The sequence below is a fragment of the Delphinus delphis genome, chromosome 20 (genome assembly GCF_949987515.2).
Source record: "Delphinus delphis chromosome 20, mDelDel1.2, whole genome shotgun sequence".
NCBI lineage: Eukaryota > Metazoa > Chordata > Mammalia > Artiodactyla > Delphinidae > Delphinus > Delphinus delphis.
Window position 1 is genome coordinate 5803297 of NC_082702.1, and position 14248 is coordinate 5817544.

The 14248-nt window shown below is 39.5% G+C and overlaps 1 protein-coding gene across 1 annotated transcript; it reads left to right on the top strand.

Annotated features, from left to right (window-relative positions):
• The first annotated feature begins 3706 nt into the window (after positions 1-3706).
• LOC132416395 (zinc finger protein 84-like) lies at positions 3707-7182 on the top strand. Its single transcript, XM_059999759.2, has 3 exons — positions 3707-3857; positions 4143-4235; positions 4940-7182. Exons 1-3 carry the CDS (start codon positions 3707-3709, stop codon positions 6583-6585), a joined length of 1890 nt encoding a protein of 629 aa, XP_059855742.2. The 3' UTR covers positions 6586-7182.
• The last annotated feature ends 7066 nt before the right edge of the window (positions 7183-14248 follow it).

The window sequence follows — 14248 nt, forward strand, 5'->3', positions numbered from 1 at the left end:
ATGGTGATGGCTTTATGTTTTTGGGTTACAAAGACCATCCTCAGGTTCAGTGATTTACAAGAAGAACTCAACAGTACTCAGCAATGCAGTTATAATCACAGTTATGGATTATTACAACAAAAGGATACAGATTAAAATCAGCAAAAGAGGAAGATGCACAAGGCCAGGTCCAGGAGACACCAGGCAGAAGCTTCCAGTTGTTCCCTCTCAGATGGAGTCATGTGGACATTGTTTTATTTTCCCAGCAATGATTTGTAACAACACATATTGGGTATTGCTAATTAGTGTCTAGGCTTTTTATATGAGGTTGATTACATAGGCAATGGCTGACCTTAGTGTCCAGCCCTTTCAGAAGTCAAGTTGCTACAGTGTGGCCCAAGACCTCCACCATAAATCACATTGATAACAATAGACTATTTGGTGTGGCCCAATGCTCCTGTGTAAACAAAGATATTTCAAGGGCTTAGAGGTTACTTCCCATAAACTGGCAAGAGCCAGACCTTTCTTTGGCATGTGCAGGATATGGACAATACAGACTTTCTGTGCTAATCCTTTACTGTACAGCTTGTCTTACACACCATGGTGTCTGGAACTTCAGCTGGGAAGACTCAAATAGTTGGAGACTGGAATCATCTGGAGGCTTCTTCATTCCCATGTCTGTTTTTCAGGATCACTTGACTCAAAAGCTAGGCTTAGCTGAGGTTTTTGACCAGAGCACTTATGCATGGCCTCTCCATGTAGCTTGGACTTCTCACAGTATGATGCTGTATCCTGCGAGAAACAGACTGAAGCTACACTGCCTTTTCTGCCTTACCCTTGGAAGTTAGCATTTTCATTTTGTTACACTCTATTGGTTAAGAGCAAGTCACTAAGACCAGCTAGATTCAAGGGGAAGGGAATAGGGTCCACCTCTTGATGGGGAGTGGAAGAAGGTTTGCAGAAGGTTTTTTGGAATGGGAGATAAACTATTGTGGTCTTCTTTGGGAAATATAATTTACCACATGGTCATAATGAAAAAATTGTTGGTGATTTTTTTGCCTTAAGGAGAAATCTCTTCTAGGAAAGTGAAATAGTTCATGTCCCTTAAGTAGGAAGAAATTTCTTTGATGGGTTATTATTTTGATAATATGGTGCTCAGTGCCTTCAGTGCAAGCCACTGATAAAGTGGTAAGTTTCGTTTGGTTATTTCTCAGCAGTCCTCAGATAAGCCAGTGGTGTCCTGCCAAAGCCAAAATCAGAGTGATCAGAGTGCTTCAGGGTTTCAAAACAGAGTAGCCCAAATCCATGGCCTCCTGGTGGCCTGGGGTGAAACCTAGATTATCAAGAAGAATGGATGGATTCTGTGACTATCAAATGGTGTTCCACTAACAGTCCTCAAAATTCAGTTTTTTATTTAAATCAGTGGTTCCCATCTGGGGATAATTTTGTCCCCCCAGGGCACATTTGAGAATATCTGGAGACATTTTTGATTGTCATGACTGCGGAGGGATATTAATGGGATCTAGTAGATAGAGGCCAGGGACACTGCTAAACATCCTACAATGCACAAAGCCTCCAAAAAAAAAAAAAAGTCTCCATAACAGAGAATTATCCAACCCCTAAATGTCAATACTGCCAAGGTTAAGAAATCCCAGTCTATATTAATTAACAAACAGTTCCAAGTTACCTTTACTAGCAAAGTCTTAGAATATTCCCATCATGATCTCTTCACACCCAAAAATGTAGTGTAAACTCTCAGTTCATAGTTAATACTTAACCTCTTTCTTTTAAAAATATCCAATATTAGTGAAGCTTAAAATATTCTCAGTGTCAAAGTTTCAAATAGTCTAGAAGTTTGTAGAGCTAAACCCTTATGTCTTCCATCAGTCCTTTTTCTCTACCACCAAGATAAATAATCCAAAAAAGTTTATGTGTATTATTCTGACTTCCCATGTCACTAGTTACATATGTAAATGTGAATTCATATGAATTTGAGTTGAGGTCCCTGGCTCACCCTCAAGCTCAATGATTCTCTAGAAGAACTCACTGGACTCAAGAAAGCAGTTATACTCACAGTTATGGATTATTAAAGTGAAAAGATGCAAATTAAAATCAGCAAAGGCAAAAGATACACAGAGGCAGGAGCTTCCAGGTTTGGAATTTTTAAAAAACGATACAAATGAACTTACTTACAAAACAGAAAGACTCACAGACATAGAAAACAAATTTAGTGTTACCAAAGGGGAAAAGGCGGGGGGCAGGGATAAATTAGGAGTTTGGGGTTAAAATATACACACTACTATATAGAAAATAGATAACCAACAAGGACCTACTGTATACCACAGAGAACTATATTCAATATCTTGTAATAACCTATAATGGAAAAGAATCTAAAAAAGAATATATATATATATATATGTACACACATACATATATATTTTTTTTGTTTTGTTTTATTTTGTTTTGTTTTTTGCTGTACACGGGCCTCTCACTGTTGTGGCCTCTCCCGTTGTGGAGCACAGGCTCTGGACGTGCAGGCTCAGCAGCCATGGCTTACGGGCCCAGCTGCTCCGCGGCATGTGGGATCTTCCCGGACCGGGGCACGAACCCATATCCCCTGCATCGGCAGGCGGACTCTCAACCACTGCGCCACCAGGGAAGCCCTACATATATATTTTTAACTGACTTACTTTGCTGTACACCTGAAACTGACACAACACTGTAAATCAACTATATATCAAAACACAAAAAACAAAGAACACTGATATAGTGTAGCCCAAGACCTCAGGAATATAAAAACATTCATCAGGCTGGATATTTCAGGGGTTCAAAGTTATCTCCCAGGAGCAAATCAAGGACAGGCCTTTCTTTGGAATGTACAGGGTTTGGGCAACCCAGGTCTGCTTTACTACAGAGTACCTAAATATACACATTGTCATAATTAATGTTAGAGTTTATATACTTTCTTTTAACATATATACACTTAACCACTTATTTGGAAGTCTCTCCATTATCAGTGTATAACTAACAAATAATAATAAGTGAAAATGTTTTGAGTACACCACCTGCTCTAAATTCAGTCATTTAATTTCACAACTGAGGAGGAAACGTATTTTCAGTGTTTTGAATGCTCATGGTTACACTGTGCTATCATTCATATTACTTCTTTCTGGAATGCCATGCCACCTCTTCCCTCTGCAATTCACCATAAAACATAGACTTGATCTCATAAGAATTAGTTCCAGATTCACCTCTGTGAAGTTTACCCTTTACAATTTTTCTCCTCCCCATTGATGCCCACAGGGTATATATTTATGTATACTTACTTGACATGTATAAATCTATTGTTCTCTTGTGCACTTACATCTCTCTCTTTGCAAGCTAGTGTGTTCCTTCAGGGTAGAAGTGAGGCTTATTTACAAAGGAATGCTTGATATATTGTCTGACATATAGGTGCATACACACAGGTTGTGTGGGTTCCTAGATTAAAGGACTTAAGCATGTTCTCTATTCTACTCCTTTTTTTGTGAATGGATGAACATGTGAGTCAGTGAATGATTGGATGGAAGCACAAAGATAGGATATTTTAAGTAAAAAAAATTGGTTTTCCTACAAAGTATAATGCAAAACTAGTTACATAGAAAGAAGTCAAATAGCTTACCATGGGAAAAGTAATAAGAATTTCCTATTTATCTTCCTAGTATGAACCAATGATGATCCCTTTAGGATGAATAGGAGTGTTCTATTACAGGGCTCACTATCATTCAAGGATGTGGCTGTGGTTTTCACCTGGGAGGAGTGGCAGCTACTGGACCATGTTCAGAAGAACCTGTATCAAGATGTGATGTTGGAAAATTATATCAACTTGGTATCAGTGGGTAAGAAGAGCGTTCCCTGGGTAATATAGGCAACGGATTGCCTTTTCTTTCTCAGGGATGAAAGGGGTGGAGGCTTACAACTGCCTTACTTTTTTAGAATTGAGTTTCATACATCATAGATTTCAGTACCCTGTGGCCTCTAACAGTATTTTTCTCTCACTTCCAAAGCAAAAGTCCTTTACTTGGCTGAGGTGCAATTTGTTCAGCCCCTTAAATGTAACCTTTTCTAGTTTACAGAGGGCTTGTATTTGGGTCCATGGGCCCTCTGTAATTCCCCTTGAGTAGGGTATCAAGTTACCAAAACAGATGCATTCTACCGATTGGAACAAGAAACACCATGGATAATAGAGGAAGAAAGCCAGAGTCAGATTCACCCAGGTGAGTGAAAAAATAGCTCTGTGGGATAAAAGGAAGTTAAAATCCTAGTTGGCCAGAAAGAGGGATGTACCTCTGAAATGTCTGGAGAAATATTGAAATTTTTAAGCTTTGAATGTGACTCAGAACAGCTGGCGTGAGCTCCCATATACATTAATATTGACTCCACTTTTTTTTTTTTTTTTGGCTGCACTGTGCAGCTTACGGGATCTTGGTTCCCTGACCAGAGATCAAACCCAGGCCCTCGGCAGTGAAAACGCCATGACTCCATTTTCTAATCTCTCTGTATTAGGTCTCTTTTGCCTGGTTTTAAAAAGCACATTTCCTTATTTTAGATATTTTGATCAGATCCTTCTCTAGTCCATCTTGGAACTTGCTCTCCTAAATAATCTTTCTCCTTGTTATCCTCAGTTTACCTGCCTTCTCCTTGTCTCTACCTCCCTAATCCATGGTTATAGCTCTCTTTTCTTATACACTCAAGCATTCATAAATTCTCCCTTCTTCCCATTCTGTGTATCTCTCATGCCTCTTGTAGTTTATTCCTTCTTTTTTTTTCCTTTTTCATTTTCTTTATCTCCTTTCACTTATAAATGTCACAGACTTTAGGTATATACCCACAGTCTCCTTTCCTCTTCTCTCTTTGGCCTTTGCTGAGATTCTACTCCTTCTATTACATGGTCATTATGGATTCATTGGTCTGTTTCTAGAAGACACATGGCAAGTTGATAATCATAGAGACTGGCACAAAGGAAGCCATGGCAACCTGGAAACTATGGAGAGTTACCACAAAGATAATGCATTTGGAAAAATATCTTCTCTGAGCTTAAACCTTGATATCTCCTTAGCACAAAGATCTCATACACTTGACATGCTTGGGAAACATCTGAAACCTAATCTAGAGTGTATTACTCAGAATAAAAGCTATGCAAGAAATGAAGTTGAATTTATTCAATATGACAAATTATTTCTTTACACTAAGCATGAGAAAATTCATACTGGACAAAAATACAATGAATATAATCAACATATGAAAGTTTTCAGCCATAAGTCACAGCTTATTAAATACTGGAAAACTCAAACAGCAAAGAAACACTATAACTGCAGTGACTGTGGGAAAGCCTTTTCTCAGAAGTCGGACCTCATTAAGCATCAAAGAACACACACAGGAGAGAAATCCTTTGGATGCAGTAGATGTCAGAAAGCCTTCAGGCGGAAGTCCCATCTCATTTTACACCAGAGAACCCATACAGGAGAGAAACCCTATGAGTGCAACAAATGCGGGAAAGCCTTTACTGTTAAGTCATGCCTTAATAAACATCAGAGAACTCACACAAGAGAGAAATGGTTTGAGTGTCATGTATGTCAGAAAGGCTTCAGCGATAAGTCACAACTCACTTTACATCAAAGAACTCACATAGAAGAGAAACCCTACAGATGTGAAGAATGTCAGAAAAGCTTCAGCAATAAGTCACAGCTCATTATTCATCAGCGATCTCACACAGGAGAGAAACCTTATGGTTGCAGTGAGTGTGGGAAAACATTTCCCCTTAAGTTTAGCCTCATTTTACATCAAAAAACACATACAGGGGAAAAACCTTATGGATGCAGTGAATGTGGGAAAGCCTTCATCCAGAGATCTGAGCTCATTAGACATCAGAGAACTCACACAGGAGAGAAACCATATAATTGCAGTGACTGTGGAAAAGGCTTTAGTGTAAAGTCACTCCTCAATACTCACTTGAGAACTCACACAGGAGAGAAGCCCTACGGATGCAGTGAATGTGGAAAAACATTCTCCATCAAATTTAGTCTCATCCTACACCAAAGAACTCATACAGGTGAGAAACCCTATGAATGCAGTCAGTGTCAGAAAGCTTTCACCCAAAAGTCACATCTCACTATTCATCAGAGGTCTCACACCGGAGAGAAACCTTATGAGTGCAGTGAATGCCACAAAGCTTTCAGCCGGAAGTCATATCTCCTTATTCATCAGAGAATTCACTCAGGAGAGAAACCTTATGAATGCCATGAATGTGGGAAAGCTTTCTGTCACAAGTTTAGCCTCATCATTCATAAGAGAATCCATACAGGAGAGAAACCCTATGGATGCAGTGAATGTGGGAAAACTTTCCCTATCAAGTTTAGCCTCGTTTTACATCAGAAAACACATACAGGAGAAAAACTTCACGAATGCAGCGAATGTCAGAAATCTTTTGCCCAGAGGTCACATCTTATTATACATCAAAGAACTCACACGGGTGAGAAACCTTATGGATGCAGTGAGTGTTGGAAAACTTTCTCCCACAAGTTCAGCCTCATTTTACATCAGAAAACTCATAGAGAGAAATTGTGAAGAAATATCCAAACGATATCCAGAAGTTGTCATTGAAAGGAAATAGCTCCTTACACTCCAGAGTTTACATAGGAGTGAAACCTTAAGACTGCAGCAGATGTGGACCTGTTTTCTTTTCAGAATCACAACTTATTACTTATCAGAGAGCGGTACTGCATAGAATGCCAGACAGGAGGAAATACCTTTCCCGATGAATGTCAATTGAATGTAGCCCAGAGAGAATAAATAGGAACTTCTGCATATGTTTTAATCGTGGGGATGTTGTTGCTATGAAATTCAGCTACACTGGTATCAGAGAATTGACATTCAGGGGGAAAGTCTATGCTTTAAAGAATCTTGGAATCATGCTTTCATGGGTATCATTTTATGAGGGAATTAATTTTCTGTAACTGTGACATAATAAACAGCACTATAGAAAGTATTAAATATGTAAATAAATACAGTAGTCAGAAAACAAAGCAAAAGTTATATCAGAACCATGTGAGAATATGTGTTTTGTACCTATTTTTATTATAAAATGATTGTTTGTATTTGGGAATTGCGTGTGTTAGCCTAACAGTTGTGACTTCCTAGTCCATGTGCTTAAATGTCATAAAACTTTACCATAGAATATCTGCACTGAGTCTTTGTATCATTACAATGCTACATAAATTGTAACTGAACTACATGGTTCATTATTTTAGTAAAAACTCTTAAGGGCTTCCCTGGTGGTGCAGTGGTTAAGAATCCACCTGCCAATGCAAGGGACATGGGTTCAAGCCCTGGGCCGGGAAGATCCCACATGCCGTGGAGCAACTAAGCCTGTGCGCCACAACTCCTGAGCCTGAGCTCTAGAGCCCACAAGCCAGAACTACTGAGCCCATGTGCCACAACTACTGAAGCCTGCGCACCTAGAGCCCGTGCTCCGCAACAAGAGAACCACTGTAATGAGAAGCCTGCGCACCTCAACGGCCCCTGCTCGCCCCAACTAGAGAAAGCCTGCATGCAGCAACAAAACCCCAACTCAGCCAAAAAAAAAAAAAAATCTTAACACTGAATATCTCATCTCCTCTACCATGCCCCACTGTATGCTGGTATTAGTAAGTGGGCCTGGAAATTTTTGAGTCTCTCTTGAGTGAAACTTTCTTTCATCGATTCTAAGATGCAAAATTTTTCCCACATATTCATAACTCTGAAGTTAAAATACAGCATACAGTTGATGGCTTGACGTATTTATTTATTGGAAGTTAACAACATTTTTAATTTTACTGCTGCTTTTTCTATTATAAACTACATCAAGGTGTGAATGGGGCTGAGGCCGCAACATTAATTTTTTTTTTTTTTTACAATTACATTATTTTATTTAGGTTTCTTTAAGGAATTTTTGTATATTTTACACATCTTAAATTTTATAGCATATATATAGGAACATATTTATAGAAATATATAGAAATAGAAAATACTTAACCTGGAGGGACAATTCTGAAACACCAGATCCTAAATGATACAAGGCCATTTGTGGACAAAAGTCTCACCTGCTATTTTTCTGGTTACCAATTCTGATGTGTTGCAGAGTGGGAGGAGGTTTCCCTATGCCACTAAGAAATTCTTAGACCCTGGCTGTCCTACGATTCAAATCAATTCTGACCTATCTACCCAGAGATAGCATAAGATTCCATAGGTTAAGGGTTCAGTCTTATATGGCTGTCTTCCTCTCCACTTCAGAGGATAGCAAGTCCAGATTGTCCCCTGTGCTCCTCACCAACAGGCTACAAATTGGAGGTTCCGATGACTCCCTCCACAGATTCAATAATTTGCTAGAGAGGCTCACAGAACCCACAGAAACATTTTACTTACTGGATTACTGGTCTATTATAAAAGGGTATAACTCAGGAACAGCCAGATACAAGAGAGGCATAGGACAAAGTATGGGGAAAGGGTGCAGAGCTTCCATGCTCTGCCTAAAATGTGACTCTTCCTGAACCTCCACATGATCACCAAACCAGAAGCTCTCCAAATCCCATTCATTTGGAGGCTTTGTTACATAGGCATGATTGATTAAATCATTGGCCATTGGCTATTTTTTTTACAGTGTGATATCAACATGTTTATCTGAAAAATAAATAAGTGTACATATAATATATAAATTCATACAATCTGAGTAACTACTGCAGAATATTTTTGTCATTGTAGTTGAACCATCAGAAGATACTGCTATGAAAAACTTTAACTCCAAACCATATTTTTGACAGTGTAATTATCCACAGTTTTGTACATTTTAGAGTTCACTATGTTTAATGGCAACTAAGCTGAAAAAATATGCTAATTTTTCCTTCTTATCACCATCATGTGCAAATTACACATATTCTTGATGAACGCAAGTGTTACTAAATTCTGCATGTAAATGATATTTAAGTTTTGATGGTTTCACTGATTCTTTTGCCAGTATACCTCCACAAATTACATACCGCATACCCAGAACCCACAAAATTCAAAATTTCTAGAATCCAATAAAGATTACCAAGCCTACAAAAAACAGGAAACTATGATCTAAACTGAGGAGAAAAATCTATCAGAGTTGACACAAATGTTAGCATTAGTAGACAAGGACATTAAAAGAGTTATAACTGTAATCCATAAATTTTAAAAGTTAAGTAGAAACATAGAAGATATTTTTAAAAACCCAAACTGAATTTCTTTTTTTTCTCCACAACTCACACACACACACACACTGTATTTTATTTTTACAAGAGATAAATAAACTGACGCCAAGCATTGTAAATGGATGACCACAACAAAAGCAACAATGATTGCAATTATCAAACACGAAACACACTCATACTATGTCATAATATTGACATTCAGTCCAGTAATCCTCCACTGTAACAGCCCCTCTACTTTGCAGTGAAAATTGATTTGTATATTTTTTCCCTCTGAGTCTTTGTGGGATTTTTTTTTTATTCAAACAGTAAGTCACGAAAATTATAATCACCTTCATCAGTTCACTCAGTCCCATGTAATTAATTATTTTTCATCTTGATCTTTTGTTAGCATTTTTATGAATTCATCAGTTTTCCATTAGAGTTCTGAAAATGCTTATTCATTCAGTTCAGCAGTATAGTCAGTTACCAGAAACCTGTACTTGTCAGAGTGTTTTCCATGAATTCCTTGAAGATGAAACCCCTTTATAGGAACATTTTTGTGAAAGCATCAGAGTACACCCAGAACTGTTTGTAAATGACAAAAGACTTAAAAATGACCATGGTTAAAGATTTGATGAAGGACTTCCCTGGTGGCGCAGTGGTTAAGAGTCCACCTGACGATGCAGGGGATGCGGGTTCGTGCCCCAGTCCAGGAAGATCCCACATGCCGCGGAGTGGCTGGGCCCGTGAGCCATGGCCACTGAGCCTGCGCGTCCTCCACAATGGGAGAGGCCACAACAGTGAGAGGCCCGCGTACCACAAAAAAAAAAAAAAAAAAAGATTTGATGAAAGTTCATGATCATGCAACTGACAAGGAAATTTAGTTATTTCTGAGATATACATTTTAAAGTAATAACTAGAATTGTGACTTATAACATTATACCAGAACATATAAGATTTTTAGAAATTTCATGTAATGTCTGAAACATTTATATTAACATATTTCCACACAAATAACCCAAAGAAAGTTTAGTGTTAGTTGCTTTTCTTTTTTGTTTGTTTGTTATTTTATACTGCAGATTCTTATTAGTCATCAATTTTATACACATCAGTACATACATGGGCTTGACATATTTAAATGGAGAACTTGAACTTGGTACATAAAATAGTAGTGTATCATACAACCGAAGTTATCTTAGATTGGATGAAATACAGCAGAAGTCAACATCTTTATAATTTTCTTTCTTCTAAACCAGCCACATATTTAGGGTTTGAAGATGATGACTGTTCACAGGTTTTATACCCCATTTGAGTTCTAAACAGTTTGAGCGAAAGTCCCCGGTATCAGAAGATAAAATTAAATATTAGCTTGAGTCCTGGTATTGCTTGATTGGATAATGTGTTTTGTTCCTATGGTCAAATAAAATGGTCTCCTATTTCCCCCATATTGCACAAGATGTACTTCCTTTTGAAAGAGCATAAGCCAAACTTTAGATATGTTTTTATTAATCCCTTTCTAGAATGTAACTGCAAAGTCTCAAATTCTTTTCTGAGATGGGGATTAAACTCAAGTTACAATGAGCTTGACTTTAACTTTACAAGATTTGGTTTCCTTTTCAAGCATAACATTTTACTTTAAAATAAAACACAGACATCAACAACAGTAAGAGCAAGCTGCAGACTGGAAGCATATATCGCAACACTTAACTGAAAAAGACGAAAACTTAGACTGTAAAAAGAGCTCTTATGAATCTGGGGATGCAGAAGAATTAGGATCACTAAGACAAAGTCTCAACATCCAGTTTGACAAGGGTTAAGTTGTAATCCACTGCAGTTGCTGATCAACAGTGCACTCTGAGAGGAATTTAAATAGAAAACAGAATGAGGCACTCTGGGCTTAGAATGTACATGAATAGGCAAGCCCCATAGGTAATTAGATGAATATCTCAGGAAGAATTTTAATGACACTGGATTCTCACATCTTCTCATACAGAGATAAGCCCTAAAAAGATTAACTTGAGACATGTTTTTCTTTATGATTAGCAATAAATCTTTTACCAAGATGTATGCCTGACTGCATGTAGTTCCTAGCCAAAACTCATATATAGAAGGGCTTCTCCCCTACCTCTTCAGAGCGATTTCCTCAGAGCTAATGTCACCACAAAACTGGGTTCATCTCTTGGTGACTGCCGAGCCAACAGGCACAACCAAGCCAAAGATGGGGAGAAGGAAGGATTTATTACTTGTAGTAAGAAGAACACCATGGATATTTTCCAAAGCAGTGTCTCCCCGGAACAGCAAAACTGGGGAAGTTCTAAGCTAAGGGTACATGCATATTCAAGAAGGGGCTTGAGCAGAGGAGAATTCAGCATAAAACTGGGGCAAAAGTTGACAGTGTCCAAACTTTAGTTGACTGAAGTCAGAAGAGTCAAGATCATCATTCTCTCCTCTACCTAAGTGAGGGCCTTAGTTCCTGTGCAACTCAAAGATACATTATTATGTATATCCCTTGAGGAGGAACTAGAACTCTGCTTTATCACTGCACTATTGTTTGACTGCCTTTCCTCTGTTCCAGCATTCCTTTGTTCCCTTAAGATCATTGATTATTGAGACCTGTTCAAGGGCAAGAATTATGGCTAGGCTTAGATGACAAAATGGCTTAGGCCAAAATGGGTCCTCTCATGTCAAGAAAGCCATTCCTGGTTCTCTGTCTCCAAGGACCCCCTAACCTATACGCTATACGAACTGAGTGGCTGCCTCCCAGGCTATGATCCTCAGTAAGAACCTGAATAAAACTTACAACTCACAACTCTTACGTTGTGTGTCTTTAAGTCAACAAATCAATAAGAAAATGACAACAGAGTAAAAATCAATAGGCAAATATCCATGGAAGAGGTGATTCTGAATAGCCAATTAACAGGAAAAGACACTAAACTTCACTTTTAACTGGAAGCAGGCCAATTTGTGGAGGGTCAGTTCTCAGATTTTATTTCTTTCAACTTAAAAAAAAATTATAGCAAGTCTTACCTGATAGGATAGTTTTAATAGCTTTGGGGGACATATCTGTAAAGTTACCGTTGACCGACTTATATGTCTTAAAAGTTTGTAAGGAATACTTGATTTGTCTCTGCCTTAGTGAAACAGGAAGGAAGGGGGCAGGGCACAGCCATTGAAAGACTGACATAGCCATTGACGATATGATATAAACTGGTTAGAACTTGCTAGGCCCAAGATTTGACTTCCCATAGACCTTGAACCTCATTATACACTCACTGTAATACATTAACATGCTAAATGACACACCCACCAGTGCCATGACAGTTCCAAGCCTGAACAAGAAGGACCAAAAAGTGGGTGGTGGCCCAATTCCTGAAAATTCCTGCCCTTTCCCCCAAACAGCTGCAATAATCCTCCCACTTGTTAGCCTATGAAGTTACTCGGGCAGCTCTCACCTTCTGCCTATGGAATGTGTACTTCTCCGTATAAGCTAGCTTTCACTTTATTATTGCTCGCTCTTGAATTCTTTCCTGCAAGAAGCCAAGGAGTCTCTTGAGACCTGGGATGTGACCATTCTCTTGCTCCCCCCTTCTCCGGCAACAATAGCTCACTGCTGCTATAGCTGGAAGGAGCTTGGACTAAGATGCAGAGATAGCGTAAGGGGTGAACAGAGAGAAGGGGCTGGACATAAAAAAGTGACAAAGCAGAACACAGATGCTCCAGAATCGTCTCCCAATAATCTCAGATACAAGCAGAGGTGCTAAGACCTTGATGACATAGTCCCAGAAAGAATGGTTGTGTGTAATTTTGAAACCTAGCAGAACTCTGTGGGTCCTCCCGGGTATAAAAGCCTTTCTGTGTCCCCCCTTTCTTGTTCGTAGGAAAAAGTCTTCAGCCTCCTAGACATTCCATGAGTTCCAAAGGGCACATTCAAATAGCTTCTAATTAGGGAAGTAAGGAACGCAGTAACAAAGGAAAAACAGTCAAGAAACAATAGTGCCGCGGTAAAGCAGGGTTCTGGTTCCTCCTCAAGGGATACACATAACAATATACCTTTGAGTTCTGTAGCAACTAAGGCCCCCACCCAAGCAGAGGATGGTAACTTCAGGCTGAGCAAGATTCCTGGACACCGCCCTATTACCTCACCACCAATCAGAAGAAAGTCACATATCCTGCAGCCCTCACCCCAAATTTTACCTTTAAAAACTCTTCCCCCCAAACCATCAGGGAGCTCGGGTTTTTTAAGCACGAGCCACGTATTCTCCGTTCTTGGCCCTGCAATAAACCTCTCTCTGCTCCAAAGTCCAACATTTGGGTTTGCTTAGCACACGAATTTGTGTTCAACAGCAATTTCTTCAAAAAATATTGGCACTGCATTGCTGATGCTCTGACAGCATCACAGTAACTTTTGTATCCACTTAATTCATAGACCACAATTTCAAATTTCAACACTTGGTGTTTTCCGAACTGGCCTGAAACAAAAGACAACCTCGACAATGAATTCACACTTTGACCCGCACTCACCTGCTAAGTCTAACCTCACAAGCTGAGATGCAGGGACTTGTCATGGGCCCTTCTATTACCCAAGCTTGGCGGGCCATCCTCCTGTTCACTTTGGGGGGAGAGGGGGAGTGTTCTCCGCTGTACGGACACCTGAAATTCCTCTGACATGGCCGCGCTCATTGGGCGTTTCTTTCTTGACCGCTGAAGTGGGCGGCGCCCGCGCCATGTTTGCCTTGTATAAGCTCGAGCCTTTGAAACTATGTAGCTTGTGCAGTGTTGTTCGCAACTCTTCCAGCCTCGCCACACAGGGGGTGAAGTATCAGGTGAGGGAACAGTTCAGGGGCCTTTTACTGGTCTCGAGCCATACGGATTAGTGGCGCAGAAACAGCTATCTCTGTTCTGAATGATAAATACTCAAAGATGGCTGCCCCCAGGGAGGCGAGGCGCAGAGGGCGCAGACACATTACCCTCTAAGAAGCAGCCGGAAGTCCAATTGTCCGTGCTGCGTAGGAAAGTTTCAGTCCCTCATCGGCCGCCGTAGT